Raw genomic sequence first — 17,048 nt, forward strand, 5'->3', positions numbered from 1 at the left:
ACTCATTTCCCTGGTAAAATAACCCAGTCCCCGCTGTAGTCATGAGGTCATTGTCTCACCGCTCCAAGATGCCGTCATAGGACAAGCTTGTTTTGTATCTATGGGTTTGTTTACATGCGTGTAGCGGAGTACCGTTTTCCCTTCTATCCCCCCCCCCCCCAATTATCAAAAATGATCTAAACTTTTGCAATCTACAAGTAAATACGACAACAAAAAGCATTGAGTTGCGTCCGATTTGTAGCATCTTCTTGACGTAGCAGGATATACCGCTATAAGGCTCCGATTGCAGTCGGGCCTTATGGTATTTTTCATGGCAGGAATACATCTGTCTGATGCTCTAAAATACAGGTACCCCGAAGGACTTCATTAAAGTCAATAGGGTCCGTCAGCATCCGTTTGTATTTAAGATATTCCATCATAGCACACATGGCTCTTTTATAAACTAAATCCATGATACTAGTGTGAACAGGGCCTTACAATCGCTCTTGGGTGGTGTATTCTCATGTGGTTTGGTGGGGACTGTCCAGTAAAATGGTGATAATAGTGTCACCATAGTGTCGACCATCCGATTCATTTTTTTGTTGATCTGGTTAGTGTTTAGTGAATCCTGTCATATGCCCAACTTGGACATCCACTACCTGTCATAGATCCAATCAATCATGAAGGGGGTAATTGGCCAAAAAGAAAAAATGACACGTTTAGGGCGGATTCAGACAAGCGTGTGCGTTTTGCACACGCAAAAACCGCGGCGTTTTGTGCGCGCAAAAGGCACTTGACCGCTCCGTGTGTCCTGTTCATATGGTGCGCGGCTGCGTGCTTTTTGCGCAGCCGCCATTTTCATGACACTCCGTTTGGATGTTTGTAAACAGAAAAGCACATGGTGCTTTTCTGTTTACATTCATTCTTTTACTGCTGTTGCGTGAATAACGCGCGTCCCACGGAAGGGCTTCCGTGGGGTGCGCATTGACTTCAATGGGTGCGTGATGCGGGAAAAACGCCTAAGTATAGAACACGTCGTGAGTTTTACGCAGCGGACTAACGCTGCGCAAAACTCACGGACTGTCTGCACTGCCCCATAGACTTGTATAGGTCCGTGCGACCCGCGTGAAAACCACGCGGGCTGCACGGACGCAAATCACGTTCGTATGAATCCGCCCTTAAAGGGCCAGTTGGACACTGGGTGTTTTTACACTTTGTCACCTAGGAGTAAAGTTACCCATATATGTTACAATAAGCCGCTTAGAGGCGGCCAAAGACGATCTGTGAATATGAACTTTACGGCAGCCCAGTCTTAGATCTGTGCGTTTTACAAATGTTCACCAACGAAAATATGGAAAGGAACAACGACCTCCGGTACAACGATGTAAACAAAGCCCTTATCTTTTGCAGGATGATATGTAAACATCACACATACAGATAGTCATGGCCAAAATCTTCAAATTAAAATAAAAAAAATGCTTTGTCTGTGCAGGGAAAAATGACTGATAACATTTCTGCATCATTTTTTTGTGGAGCGTGTGCAGCAAAACTATTCTTTGAGAACTTTTGGAAAGTGCATGTCGTGTTCGTTCTGACTGTAATAATATTGTGCAAGACGGATTCATTCATTTCACCATCTACAAATTATTTTACCTAAACGTTGTTCTCTTGGAACCAGCAAATTCCAAACTTAAAGGAATACTAAATGTAGAAAATACACAAAATCTAAAATCCCAGTAATTCTCTCCTCAATGGCCTCCTCTCCTTTTTTTCGTCTCTTATAGCATTCGAAACTGTGAGAAAAAAAAAAATATATAGAATTTTTCTATATGTGTTCCAGGAGATTAACCATTTCCCGCCTCATAATCCTGTCTGATTGTTAGGGCTTGTCCACACGTAACGGAATTGCTGCAGAAAATGTCTGCAGCAATTCCGCAGAAACTAGCAGGATTTCCGCTGCGGAAAAACCGCACCATTTGCTGCGTTTTTCTCAATGTTAGGAGGTGGTGACATCTCCTCCTGAAAAACGCAGCAATTCAGTCCTCTTTCCGCAGCAGGAAATGACTTGCTGAGGTCCGAAAAATACGCACCGCAGGTCAATTTCTGGTCGGAAGTTTGCACATCGTGTGGATGAGATTGTCTTCAATGCCGCTACGTGTTGCTAGACTACAATAATTTACCAGTGATCGGGGCCACGGGCTCCATACAAATGTATTCATGAGGTTTCAGATTGGGGGTTATCATAATACATTGTTTACCATCCGTGTAAATGAATGAATCTATTTCATTTTTAAGTAACTGCCGCTACTCATGGAGATGCATAAGAATTGTCCAGTCTGACGCCAGTGTTCTCCTGAGTACCAGCTCGCTGTGCCCATACATCGCAATGTATTTGTATGAGACAGTCCTTTGTGTAATGCACTAGAACAAAATAAACCTGCAATGACTACCTGACGCTGGTGTGCTTCAAGCTTTACTTCTTTCATCTTTATTTTCCTTTTTATTACATTTTATATACCATATATTCCATTTGTACCTTGCCCCCTCCCAAACACACACACCTTTTCTGAATCACCACAGATTTGTGTGATTCTTTTTGGCTGGTGCTATTATTCAAGAATGTGACGACTCCGCTTTTCCCTTTGTAAATACTCACCGCATCGGCGGTTTCTTAAGCCGGTGCCCCTACTAATCACTAGGAATGGGCTGCGGTGCTCTATGGAGCGCCATGTCTCATCAGCTTATCCTGTAGGATCTTCAACCTAGACTGACAACACATTTAAATTGGTGGCATAATGGTAGAGCAACATTGTTTTCAATGGGAGCAGCCTAACTGCATCATAAAGAAGTCTAAGGCTATGTTCACACGGAGTATTTTGGGGGAGGAATATCTGCCTCAAAATTCCGTTTGGAACTTTGAGGCAGATATTCCTCTCCCTGCACGCCGATTTTCGCGGCGATTATCGCGCCGTTTTTCGCCCGCGGCCATAAAACAGCGAGAAATACGCTTTCTCCTGCCTCCCATTGAAGTCAATGGGAGGTCAGAGGCGGAAGCGCCCTAAGATAGGGCATGTCACTTCTTTTTCCCGCGAGGCAGTTTTACTGCTCGCGGGAAAAAGACGCCGACGCCTCCCATTGAAATCAATGGGAGGCGTTCTCGGGCCGTTTTTGCCGAGTTTTGCGACGCGGTTTCCGCGTCAAAAAACTCGGCAAAATACCCCGTGTGAACATATTACACGGGCCAATGATCGGGCAAACAAACATTCATATGAACACTCGTTCCCAATCATTGCCCTGTGTAATAAAGGCAATGATCAGCCGATGAACGAGCAAACACTCATTCATCGGCCGTTCTGCTTTTTTGATGCAGAATTAAAAATAGTTGTCGACAGCACCTGTGTATCGGGGAGATGCGCTTCCGACATGATGAAAATGTATAGGGACGAGCGATCATAGTAACGAGCCCTTTCCTATACGTATCCAATTATTGCTCCGTGTGATAGGAGCAAATGAGTGCCGATCAACGAGCTCGTTTACATGGCCGATGTAATAGTACCATTAGGCTGGCCATACATTTCAGATAGCTGCTGGCTGATCATTCGGCTATTCCTTCGGACTCCCCCATACACATGCCTGCTGTCTTGGCTGAGCGTGGATGCATTCTCAATAGTGTTCTCTCCCAGTAACCAAAAGGATTGGGATATTGGAATCCAACATGCCCGACCCTCCTCTCTGCTGACATCTGGGGGAGAATCGGGACACCGACATTCACAATAGATGGTCGGCCGGTCACACCGGCGGGTTTGGTCGACATACATTAGGCTGTAATACAGTACCAGCAAAGTAAATGAGATTTTAAGTAATCTTATCGTCACATTCTAGTGGATAAAAATCTGTCCTGGTTATGTAAGGAGCCCTCGTCTATCACATGCCATGGTAGCCTTCTATCTACTGGAAGAAAGCAATGAAGGTTGCTTGAAGCAAAGATCCTGAAAACTGAGGAAAGTATATTTAAAAAAAAAAAAGGTGGTAGATATCGCCCTTGTTAAAGGGGCTTTCTACGACCAGACAACTGATGACCTATCCACCGGATAGGTCATCAGTATATGATCGGCGGGGATCCGACACCCGCACCGATCAGCTGCTCTGGCTGCCTCCGGGTACCGTAAGTCGATGCCAGAAGCAGATGGTTCCGGTCACGGAACATTGGCCAAGCTGCCGCACTGCAGCTCTGCTCCCATTCAAGTTATTAGGAGTAAAGTTGCTACCAGCTCCAACTACTGCATACCGTTCAAAATATCGGCCACCCAGAGGTAGCCGGAGCGGTTGATTTGGTGCGGGGTCTGGGTGTCAGACCCGCAGTGATCCTATAGTGATGACCTATCCTGTGGCTAGGTCGTCCGTTGTCTGGTTGTGGACAACCCCTTTAAACACCTATAATGAGCGTCGATCGCACTCGATTGCTCCATTCATAAGGAGCAATGATCGTTAAAGGGTAACTAAACTTTTAAAAAAAAATAAAAAAACTTCTGACATGTCAAATTTTGATCAGTGGGGGTCCGAGCACGGAGACCCCCACCAATCGCTTAAAAGAAGGGCTCAGGTGAGCGCTGTGCCGCTTAGTTTCTGATTGGCTTGTCTCAGAAAGCCGAGCAGTTGGTGGACTGGCGCATAGACTTTCTTTTGAGTCCGTACATATTGCTCAGCTTTCTGAGAAAAGCCGATCAGAAACAAAGCAGCTCTGCGCTCACCTGAGCGCTTCTGCTGCTTCATTTTACCGATTTGGTGGAGGTTCAAGCACTGAGGCCCCCACCAATCAAAATCGATGACGTCAGTTTTAAAAAAAAAAAATTGAGTTACACTTTAAGTATGGGGCAAACGATTGTTAATATGATCACTCGTCCCCATACATTTCCATCATGTCGGCATCACGTCTCTGTTTACACAGGGAGAGCCGATCAGCCGATGAACTAGTGTTTGCTCGTTTATCGGCTGCTCTTTGCCCTGTGTACACGGGGCAATGATCGGGAACGAGCATTTGTATGAACGCTTGTTCACCCAGTCATTGGCCTGTGTCATAGTCTGAACTGTCCATTACAATTAAACCCTTTGTAGTGCTGCTTCCTCGTCGTCCTGACGATTAGTGGGGCCCCGGATCATGAAGTTGGACATACATAAGGCGGCCGTTTACGTCCTTAGTGTGTAGCATGAAGAGTGAGTGCCAATTTATCGGTAATACCTGATATGGAAAGTGAGACAGACTCAGTGCGGAGTTACTTTTTTATTTGCACATTGTATGGAGTGCACTATGGACTAAAGCAAGCTTTGTTTTTTGTCAATTGAGTTTCTCTTTATTAAAATGGCAAAGTACATGTAGCTCATCAGTCACTGTAGTTATAAAATTATTTTCCTTTTAGGAGATTATCTTACGTAAATATCTGCATCCCTCTTTCTGGCAGAGCCATGATTTAGAAGTGTCTGACTGTAATCCTTGCTGCGGGGTGAGGAGGGCACTAAGGGTCAGTTCACACATTGCGTAAATACCGCAGCAAATACAGTAGCAGCAAAGTGGATGAGATAAAACAAATCTCATCCACACGTTGCGTAAATACTGAGCGGACAAAACGCTCATATTGACCTGCGGTGCGGAATTTTATTCTGCATGTCAACTGTATTTGCGTAAACGCTGTTTATATGTTGCGGGTTTTCCCCATTGAATTCAATGGGAGGTAAATCCCGCAACAAATAGCAGTTGTTGCCTTTTTTTACAGCGAGTTCACAGCGATCCCGCCGCAAAACAATGCAATACATACTTTCCCAGAAGTCTGTGTTCCTCCCTCCAGTGCGGCCTCCTGGGATGACTTTTCACCCCATGTGACCGCAACAGCCAATCAGAGGCTGCTGCGGTCTCCTGGGATGATACGTCATGCTAGCAGGCCGGTTAATCAAGCCGTTCAAGAAAAATGCTGGTAAATCGGTCACAATAATCCAGTGTGTTTTTTTGGGTTTTACCTACGTATTTAGTGTTCAATCATTGATTATAAAGTATATGTGCATCGGCGGATTTCCAGCGGTTTTTACTGCGTTTCCGCTAAGTAAACGCTGTAAAAACAGCAACAAAACAAATCTTTTGCGGAATTTATGCTAGCCATTGAAGGCTATGGGCAAAACGCCGCATCTCCGCAGAGACCATACATCATAAGTTGACATGCTGCGGGATTGAAAGTCAAACCACAGGACACTTTCCGCATGACTTTTCTGCGTTTTGTTTCCGCAGTGTGGGCCTGAGATTCTCTAAATCTTATTCACTTTGCTGCTACTGTAAATGCCGCGGAATTTCCGCACAGAATTTCGTTGCGGAAATTCTGAGTTTACGCTACGTGGAAACCCGGCCTAAATGTTTCAGAGTAAGGGTTCTTTTACACGGGCCAATTATCAGCCAAACGAGCGTTCCCGATAATTGCCCTGTGCAAACACTCGTTCATCTGCTGATCGCGGCGTTTTAAATACTCAAACTATTATCGTTGTCGGAAGCACATCTCCCTGTGTAAACCCCCATGTGATAGAAATACATGGGGACGAGCGATTGTAGTAACAAGCGCTTTTCTCCATAGAAAAAGGAGCAAACGAGCGCCGATCATCGAGCTGTCTCTTTGATCGGCGCTTGGTTACACGGCCCACGTCGGCTGTGTAAGACCACCCTAACTCTTGGAGCATCAGTCCTTTTTGTGTTTCTGGCAAGTGGATCTAGTGGATGGTCCAGTAAGTAAATGGGTAAAGAGATGTTTTATTAGATATTGTTACTCCCCCTTGTAATCTGGCCGGCGCTTCTCCTGGAAAGCCGCCATTCCTTCCAAACGATCCTTGGTGGGAATAACCTAATGAACATAAAATATATCCGATATGTTATATTGCAACAGGTAAAGAGTTAGTGGGGGAACAAAAAAATTAACTAACAATCATGCATGTTATGTCAGTAGAGCAGAGAAGATGAGCGGCTACCAGACCCAAGTGGTGCCACTTATCTCCAGGACAAACTCTAGGTTTATACGGGTAGATTCATTCATAAGGCTCCTGCCCACACCCGTATTTTGGATCCTTTGTATTGAGCTGTAATAGGGTTTCCATGAAAATGTAGGAGCGCTCTACTGCACCCACATATGCGGATTTCGCCATTGCTTCTAGGGTAGACTATCTCCATACACTGAGTACATGTAGCCTGTACAGCGCCATGCTTGTGGGCACGAGTACTAACCTAAGGTTACATTCACTCCTCCATATGAACGGATCTGGGTGACTGCTGAGGTTTTTTTATGTCAAAAACAGGATCCCATCAGAGGAAGCCCTTTCCAAATGAAATACTTTCCTGCTTTCCCTTTGCAGGATTTGATCTCACTTTTTGTCAAGAAATATTGTGTTCTATGTGAATACAGCGGATCATATAATGAAAGGGTTTATCGCTCCAGTTTTGCACCACAATCAAACTTATCAAAATTTCCGCCAATCTAATAGTCCCTGCAATCTGTTAATGACTAGAGCAGAGGTCAACTACTATCAGCACGCCTGGTGTTGTGAAACTACAAATCCCAGCATGCCCTGACAGCCTTTTGCTGGAATAATAAAGCCTTCGGCTGTGAGGGCTTGCTGGGATTTGTAGTTTCTCAACAGCTGGAATGCCGAAGGTTGCGAAGCTCTGGCCTAGAGTTTTGAAGTCATGGAGGAAAACTATATGATGATTCTATAGAAGCAGTTCTACAAACATTTCCTAGAATATCTTAAGCTCACAACCAACCGCGCGCTGTGGTTTTTCCACCTCTGAACAGCTCCAAAATGCAAAGTCTGAGCCCAAACTATGGAGTAAATTGCCAGGTCAACAGATGCGTCATTTGCAGAAACTCACCTGCCCATAGCACATTCCCTCGATGGCCATTCCAGAGGCAATGTCCACCTGTACAAGACAAATACTTAAATATCAACTGCAAACACCTAGTAACAAAGTCTTATCAGTAAATGAAAAGTGCAGAGAAGAACTTAATTCCATTAAGTTGAGCGTTTCATTCAATAGACGCCACTTATTAAAATTACCAAACTTCTGCTTTAGATTTTACTATGCGAAGATACAACCAAGTTTACGTTTTGGATAAAAATCCTCTTTGAGGTGAATCTGCATCCTTGAACACCAATATTCTTTTTTAATCCCATTCAGATTTCTGTGCTGCTTATTTTTAGAATATAATTTTACAGTGGATGGAGCTTTGTTTTTCTGATACAGAGCTCCAAATCCCCTGCATAGACAAAATGATACAATTCTCAATGCCAGCAGCCACCACTAGGGGGAGTTTAGGGGGGTTACTGCACACACTGCATTGAGGTGAATAATAAAACAATATGCAGTACACACCTGAACTCCCCCTAGTGGTGGCTGGCAGAATTTTCTTATTTAACTTTTGTCTATATAGTGGATTTGAAGATCTAGTGAAATGAATCCGTGTGAAATGTTTGACATTTACTTTAAGGTTGAGACCCCAGAACAAGATCCCTAAATCCGCTATAATACCTACAGTAGCTCTACATTAAAACATCAGTATATTTCTATATATTATATTCTATATTTAGTATATAAAATATTATACAATACAGGGAAAAAAAAAGCAAAACACACATCAAATATCTGACCAACAAAAAGCCTGAGGCCCGCCACACTAAGCTGTAAGAAACCAGAAGCGTATACTGCCCATGTCCTTCCTGAGCCAAGAGATGTGAGAAGGAACCGAAGAATGGCCCAAAAGTGAAGAATTCAATCAATGAAAATATAAATATAAAAAATCTGGAAAGTTGGATATTAGTGGTAAGTAAACTACAAACTATTTACCTCAATTCCTTTGTTCATAGCCAGCTTGGCCATCTTCACAGCAACCGGAGCCTAGAAGAGAATACAGGAGATAAACCCAACAGCAGGACCATGGAGGAAAGCTGCCTGACAACCTTAATCCCATCACAAGGATTCACTGGTGGGGAGCTGGAACAATAGCAGAAATATGTGGTTATGGTTGGAAACATGTCAGATATAGGGTGTATGTATGTATATATATATATATATATATATATATATATATAATTGTTATTTTTTTAAATTTAACATGGGAGCCTATGGGTGACGTATGTAACTGTATGGCAACGTACATGTCATGGTCTTTTTAATAGCTTTTTAGAACGTATACATTAAACAAATACCATGGGTGACGGATACGTCCAACTGATGCCTAATAGTGGCACCCGTCACCCATAGACTATAATGATATCCGTTTAACGGATACGTCACAAACTCTCAGGACCCCAGTTCATTTAACGGATACCACTATAGTCTATGGTGACAGATGCCTACATTTAAGGTATATGTCAGGAGCTTTTCCCGTCAAAGGTAGTGCAATAATAGGATGTGAAGGGGACCTTATCTGTGCAGCATCCAGTATATTACTTATCACAAACTACCAGCAGGTGGAGTAGCACACACATATATGTATATATATATAATAATGCAACGCTGGCATAGAGAGCTGGTGCCAGATATTAAATTGCCCATGGCTACATCTATATGATCAGGGTAATGTTTTTCAGGGGAGAACAGAGAACAGGCAACTTTTAGGTGTGTTTCTATACTGTAACCGAGGGAAATCTGAAGTTCCCTGTGGCCATGTAGTTTATTCTTATCGTAATGCTTCTGTTTGTACCGGGATGTATTCTCTTTATAACAATATATCAGAGGGTTGCCAATTATGCAATTAACTCAATTAAGCTTCAAAGTAGTTGTAAGGTAAATATCCACCTTTATCATCATCCAACATTCTGTGCTGTTTAATTTATTTCACTATCGCTGCCAGACGTCTGTTTTCCTGATATAGGGATCCAAATCCCCTGCCTTTCTTTACACAGGCATGAAAAAATGTTGTAGTTGCCTGCACCCACCACTAGAGGGCGATAAGGAGCTTACTGCATGCGGTTTTGATTTTCCATTTACTGTATAAATAAATAGTATGCAGTTAGCTCTTAAGCTCCCCCTAGTGGTGGCTGCAGTAGGAGTTAAATGATAAACTAAGGCCCAGTTCACACAGGTCTTTTTTTACGCTGATTTTGACACAGAGACCGTGTTGGAATCAGCGGCAATAAACAGCCAAAACTGGCTGCCATGGATTTCAATGGGAGGCGTTTTTTTTCTGCAGCTGTTCTTAGTCGCTCGCGGTATAAAAAAAAAAGCGGCATGCTTCTGACCTCCATTTGAAATTAACAGGAGGCAGAGAAAGTGTTTTTCGCCGCGTTTTTTTGCCCGCTGCACTCAATGGCCGTGGGCGAAAAACACCATGAAAATTGCATCAAGAATTTGCTGGCAGATCAAAATTTGCCTGCAAAAAAAACTCTGTGTGAACAGGGCCTAAGAGATTTGGAGCAGTTTTAGAACTACAAAGTACCAGCCCGTATGCAGAAATATTATGAAAAATAAGCGCCGTTTTTCAAGGATGGATATAAAATATTATTCAAAAACAGCTTCACTTAGCTGTGTACCTGAGGCAAGATTTCATGGGCAAGATCCAATGCTTTCTTGTAGGCAGAGTTCCCCTCTTCATTTTGGAGAACAGCATCATTTACTAGTCCAATCTGGTACGCCTGCGTACCCTCAATTTGCCGCCCGGTGAAGATAAGCTCTTTGGCTAAACCAACACCTACTAGGCGTGGAAGTCGCTGTGAGCCCCCTGAAAAAAAAAAAAGTAAAGGTAAATACGCAGACACATCTTTATACCATTAGCATTACTGTAATCCATATCACAGGTGTATTCCCTTACCCGCCCCTGGCAGTAATCCTCTTGTAGTTTCAATGAGCCCCAGTTTAGCTGAAGAAGCTGTAAGAAATTCACGTCAATAGCTCTAATAGCAAACTAGTCTCACAAAAACATCATATATAATGGTCACATACCTGCAACACGGAGATCACATGCCAGGGCCAGTTCCAGACCGCCCCCTAGGGCATATCCATCTACAGCTGCAATTGTAGGCATTGGCAGGGCCGCTGGGCACATAAAGGAAATAAACGTAAATATTAGATAAGGGAACAGAAAACAATTGTTTTATTGTCACTGGCAATATGGGGCAACACCTATTTTCTCAGTCAGGGGCATAGCTATAGGGGGCAGAGGCAACAGTTGCACCCAGGCCCTGGTGCCTGATGTGGCCCAATGGCCCCTCTGCTACATAACAAGACACTAGTAATCTAAATGGCACATGGTAGGTGGGGGCCCTATTATAGATTTTGCATTTGGACCCAGAAACTTTAAGGGGGTTGTCCCGGCATGGGGCGGTTTTTCATACTGATGACCAATCCACAGGATAGATCATCAATATATGATCGGTGGGAGTCAGACACCCGGACCCTGCGCTAATCAACTGTTCCAACTGCCTCCGGGCATCGGATCGTATGTAGTGGTCGGTGGAGGAAGCAGATGGCTCTGGTCACAGTATAGAGGCCGTCCTGCAGTACTGCAACTCTGCCCCTATTCACTGTACAGAGCCTACCACTACATAAGATCTGGTGCCCGGAGGCAGTCGGAACAGTTGATTGGTGCAAGGTCCGGGTGTCAGACCCCCACCGATCATATACTGATGACCTATCCTGTGGGTAGGTCATGAGTAGGAAAAACCGCCCCATGCCCGGGCAACCCCTTTAAGTTTATACCTCTGATATCAGTGTATATCCCGACAAGGGACAGAATTGCCAATTATCTAGAATAAGAAGCAGTTGGTCGTTCTTTTGTCATGCCCTTCACCATCTAGGCTGTCCATACACTTAAATATCCTGAAGAACCTCTTAAGGAGGGTCCCAAGATCAAGCGGTATCTCCAAGAAACGCTGCGAAACTGCATTGGTAGACAATCTTAGACTCCCTTTTAAGCTCTGAATCTCTAATGGAAGTGAAGATCCAACGCCATTGATCGGGAAATTCTCAAGGAGTACGGTACTTTTTGCTCTGGTCCATGTTCAACCCATTCTGCCAACCACCTGTGATCTGACCTGAGGGACTCACCAATTTCATTCATTAACTTTCTCAGATTCTGAACAAAGAGCGACACCTCAGAATTTCCCATTTGCGCTCGTTCCTTCAAATCTGCACCTGTGAGTGATACGGAGAACAGTGCAAGTATATTAAAAAATGAGGCCGGTTATAATGGATTAGACTGGATATGTGCAACCAAACTCTAGAAACCCTTTATAAAAACAAAAAAACAGACTGTGTCCCACTGCTAGGATCCCAAGCAATCAGCTGTAATCTGAAGAGGAACTTGGCAGCAGGTATTCAATTTCCCTGCAGCACCACCACAGGAGAAAGGAAGTAATGCATAATGCCCTATGAAACTAATGCACTGTCCATGAAGTAGAAAGACGTACTGGGTTCTTTGGAGAGAGATGACCTTTGTAGACGCTGTCTGCTTATGCGAATTGCTGCCTGCCCCCCGAATTAGGTACTCCCCTCTATGCCAGATAACCCCTCTAACTATAACAGCCAATATTTCTATGTTGAGATCATCTTTTTTTATTTTATTTGGTTGTCTGCCAGCTTTACACTTTAATATGTATTTAAATATAATGTACATACATTTTACATCCCAAGAAATGAAATATGACACTCACCATATTATCTCCACTGCAGCAATCAATAGAAACAAAAACCGGTAATGTAGCTGTTCCATTAATTATTACATACATACTAATATATACATATGACAGATATATCAGCAACTTTGTTAATACATTGCTTTACTCATCTTGTACTGATCCTCAATTATAGTCCATTCTCATCCATCCCAAAATTATTCGGTTGTGTCGCCATAAATCGCTGTGGCAATTTGCATTCTGGGAAGTGCAGAGTTAACACTATGCTCTGTACAGTAATCTGATGTAGAGAAAACGAACTGTCCCACTGCATTATAGGAGCTCAGCTGTAAGGGGCGTGACTAACAACAAGATTGTTGACTGTTTCCAATAACAACCGGCAGAATTGTGAATGCAGCTCTGGAGTATAATACATTCGGTTACTCAGAATCCATAAAAGATAAGTAATGCAAAGTTAAACACATTTTAGGCAAATTATGTTTATACATAAACTGTAAAAAAAAAAAAAAAATTATTGGTAAACCCACAGCTCCCTGTGTGTCGATAATAGTGATGTCAAATTATCTGGTGTTCATGGCGGACCACTGAGGCTCCATAGTACGGAGATGAAGAGGCTTCATGCTCACGTCTCTGCTAGACTGACTACTGAGGGGTGGAATAGTAATATACATTCACGTTACTGACCTGCACAGAACACCCCGGGGACTGCGCTCCTAACCACCACCACCCGGACACCGCTGTCATGGCGTAGACTGTCGACAGAATGAAAAAACTGGAACAGGATTTGTTTAATAAGAATAAAAATATCAATCACCGGTAAAGTTTAACTAAATATATACATTTATATTAGGTTAGGTTCGGTTCATATATGATTCGTTGCTTCCATTCGCGAAGGACTCGACGACACTGTGCCGGATCCATAGTACATAATGGGGTTCATGTTCACTGTCGTTACGACGGCACGAATAGCGCTGTATGCTGCGATATTGTTGCTGTCAAACCGGACGGCATTGCCGAGGGAGCCACCAATGCCAATACAATGTAATATAATACACTAGGATACCAGCTTCTAGATAAGATCAGAGGTTGTACGCAACAAATATTACAATATGGCAGGACACACATTACAGCGGTATAAACAATCCAGCCCCTGTTCTGAGACGTCAGGGAATCCAAAATATAGCGCATTATGGTCCCCGTTTTCATTACCACGAAAATTGACTTTTTGAATGTGGCTCATGGAGATCACGGCCAGGGGTTCACATATGTGGCGGTTGACTGAGGCAGTCATATTCTGATAGGCTACGTTCACATCTGTGTCATGGCATCAGTTCATAATGGAAGCCGCGACGCAGTGCCCAATCTGGCGTACAATGTATACCGACAGCGCACATTATTGATTTACAACATGTAACCAGATGAATGGTTCTATTCCCATCTATTTACCTCATTAACAAACATTTTACCCAAAGAGTTGCGAGCACGAGGCCTGCACATGACGATCTCTGCAATACCTGAAAGATAAGAAGCACAGCAGAATGCCATTAGAACACGCTGAGAGTTGTAGTTCAGCACTAAAAGCTTGTCCACACGTAACGAAACGCACCATTTCCTGCGTTTTTTACTGCAGAAAATGGTTTGGATTTTGCTGCGTTTTTCTCAATGTTAGGAGGTGGTGACATCTCCTCTGAAAAACGCAGCAATTCTGGCCACTTTCCGCAGCAGGAATTGACATGCTGCAGTCCGAAAAAATACGCGCCGCTGGTCAATTTCTGCTCTGAATATTTACGCAGCGTGTGGATTATGGAGTAAATGTATGCCCTTGTACACAAAGTGTTAAATAATTCATGCACTTATAGGGGTATTCCAGCCTACAGCATTTTTTACCTATTCACTGGATAGGTGATAAATGCTAGATCGGTGGGGATGCGACCGCTGGGACCCCCAACAATCACCAGAACAGGGGACCCGGCAAGACAGCGGCTAGGAGGAATTCTAATGGAGCGGACACGTGCGGTGCCGCTTTATTTAAAGTCAATGGGGCTGATGGAAACACACTGTCTTGCGGCTGGGGAGGAAAAAGGGACCAAGGTCACGTGGGGGTCCCAGTGGTTGGACCCCCACCGATCTAGCATTGATCACCTATCTTGTGGATAATTGAAAAATGCTGAAGGCTGGAATACTTCTTTAAACGGGGTTGTACAGGATTCAAAAAACATTGCTGCTTCTCTGCAAAAACAGAACCACGTCTGTCCATGGGTTGTGTCTGGTATCGTAGTTCAGCTCCATTGGAGTGAATGTGGCTGAGCTGAGCTGCAATATCACAAACTACCAGTGGACAGGGGTGGTGCTGTTTTTGAAAGAAAGCAGCCATGTTTTTCTAATCTTGTGCAACCCATTTAAAAAGGTTAACAGTGCACTTGAGAAATTCCAATGAGTGCACTTAGGGTATGTTCACACGACAGCGTCCGTAACGGCTGAAATTACGGGGATGTTTTCAGGAGAAAACATCTCCGTAATTTCAGCCGTAACGGCATGTGCAGGCGCTTGAACGCCGCGTCCATTACGGACGTAACTGGCGCTGCTTTTCATTGGAGTCAATGAATAACGGCTCCAATTACGCCCCAATAAGTGACAGGTCACTTCTTTGACAGCGGCGCGAAAATATATGCCTCGTGTGAACAGACAAACGTCAGCCCATTGCTTTCAATGGGCAGATGTTTGTCAACGCTATCGAGGCGCATTTTTCAGACGTAATACGGGGCAAAAACGCCCAAATTCCGTCCGTAATTAGTGCGTGTGAACATACCCTTAGACCCACGTGATGCTGGGACAAAAATACAAGTTTTTGTTTACAGTTTAAAAATGTTTTTTACAGGGCTGCATCGCCCGAACACCCCGTGGTTCTACTGCACGGAACATAGATCCTCTAAGGCCGTGTTTTCGTGGTATATGAACTAGGCTGAATAATCCGTAGGCGTTTTTTGGAGCGTAATACAAGCATTTTACGATCCGAAATACGCCTGAAAATATCTCAACGTAGCCGAAGGTTTCTATAGTGATTAAAGTTCTGCTCAGCACAACCTGGGGAGTCTGGGTGGTCCAGTGGTAGGACAGATGTTAAAACGAGACCATATTACAGCCCTCTGAATTCTGCCTGACAACCATTGTGTATGATGATGGAATAGATCACAGAGATCTCACCTAAAATGACCACACGAGGTGCCACGTCTACAGAGATCAGGACACTATTTTGATCTAAGAGTCCACATGTCCATCATCAATGATCTAATCACTGAATGATCCTGCCCAACGTGGTCACTTATGAATCTGCCCAAACAGGACTCTGATAATGATATTACGACCCGTTCTGATCAGGTGTAGCGCTGACATGAAGACCTTGCGTGGGACACTCTGCCAGCAGTATTGGTTATGAGGGGCACTCAGCTGGTACGGTTTGTGAGGACAAACTCTGGTCTCTGTTTATGCAGGGGCACTCTCCTGGTGTTGTTATGGGCCTCTCTGATGGCGGCACGGTTATGGGCCACTCTGATGGCGGCACGGTTATGGGCCACTCTGATGGCGGCACGGTTATGGGCCACTCTGATGGCGGCACGGTTATGGGCCACTCTGATGGCGGCACGGTTATGGGCCACTCCGATGGCGGCACGGTTATGGGCCACTCCGATGGCGGCACGGTTTTCCGAGGTACATCAGCTGTCATTATTATTATTATTGGGGGGTGTTCTGCACTTTTGGGCAGAGTTTACATAGAAAAATTCAATTTCAGGGAGACTTGAAAATGTTTCTTTAAAAGTAGGCAAGTTTATAGATTTGATTATAACAGATACAAACATATTTATGCCGCTGCTTCTTACTGGTTGGGTCACCCAAATTATTGTTACATTTAATAAACTTCTTAGCACAGGACTCTATATGAAAGTTCACTATCCAGTCATGTAAAGGGAAGATTATCTCCCAGCCTTGACGTGACATCGAGCAAAAGGAGAAGTGCACAGCAGAAAAGTCACGAGTCGACCATGAGCACAATGTATAATGTAATAACTAAGCAATGGAAGAGACATCAGAGCTCACTCACCCGCACTGTGCCCTTCTAGGTGGGTAACACGGACCTCTTTGTGCCCTGCTGCAGTGCTGTACCCCCTTAACCGTCCCCATTTAAAAGACCCCCGTACCCCAACCATCTGTCGTATTAAACTACCCATCTTAAGATAGCCAGTAGTGCGCCACCAGGCGGTCTACCCCGTGATCAACACCGGATCTGGAAAGGAGGGATCATCCTTGTGATACGCACTTCAGAGGGGCACTGTCATCCTAGCGCTCCCTGATTGGTAGTTACACTGACATTGACCGCGCCTTCTTAAAGCGGTCTATGTACTAGACAGGAA

General features: G+C 44.1%; 1 protein-coding gene across 1 annotated transcript; it reads right to left on the reverse strand.

Moving 5' to 3' along the window:
• Positions 1-5,245: 5,245 nt before the first annotated feature.
• On the reverse strand, positions 5,246-16,948 carry ECHDC2 (enoyl-CoA hydratase domain containing 2). The gene is made up of 10 exons (XM_075833005.1): positions 16,739-16,948; positions 14,086-14,153; positions 13,324-13,411; positions 12,053-12,139; positions 10,949-11,041; positions 10,818-10,874; positions 10,540-10,727; positions 8,852-8,902; positions 7,880-7,927; positions 5,246-6,857 (listed from the first exon to the last, which is right to left on the reverse strand). The coding sequence occupies exons 1-10, from the start codon at positions 16,863-16,865 to the stop codon at positions 6,780-6,782; spliced, it is 885 nt and encodes a 294-aa protein (XP_075689120.1). The 5' UTR covers positions 16,866-16,948; the 3' UTR covers positions 5,246-6,779.
• Positions 16,949-17,048: the final 100 nt, after the last annotated feature.

This window comes from Rhinoderma darwinii, chromosome 7, assembly GCF_050947455.1.
Source record: "Rhinoderma darwinii isolate aRhiDar2 chromosome 7, aRhiDar2.hap1, whole genome shotgun sequence".
In the NCBI taxonomy this organism is placed as follows: domain Eukaryota; kingdom Metazoa; phylum Chordata; class Amphibia; order Anura; family Rhinodermatidae; genus Rhinoderma; species Rhinoderma darwinii.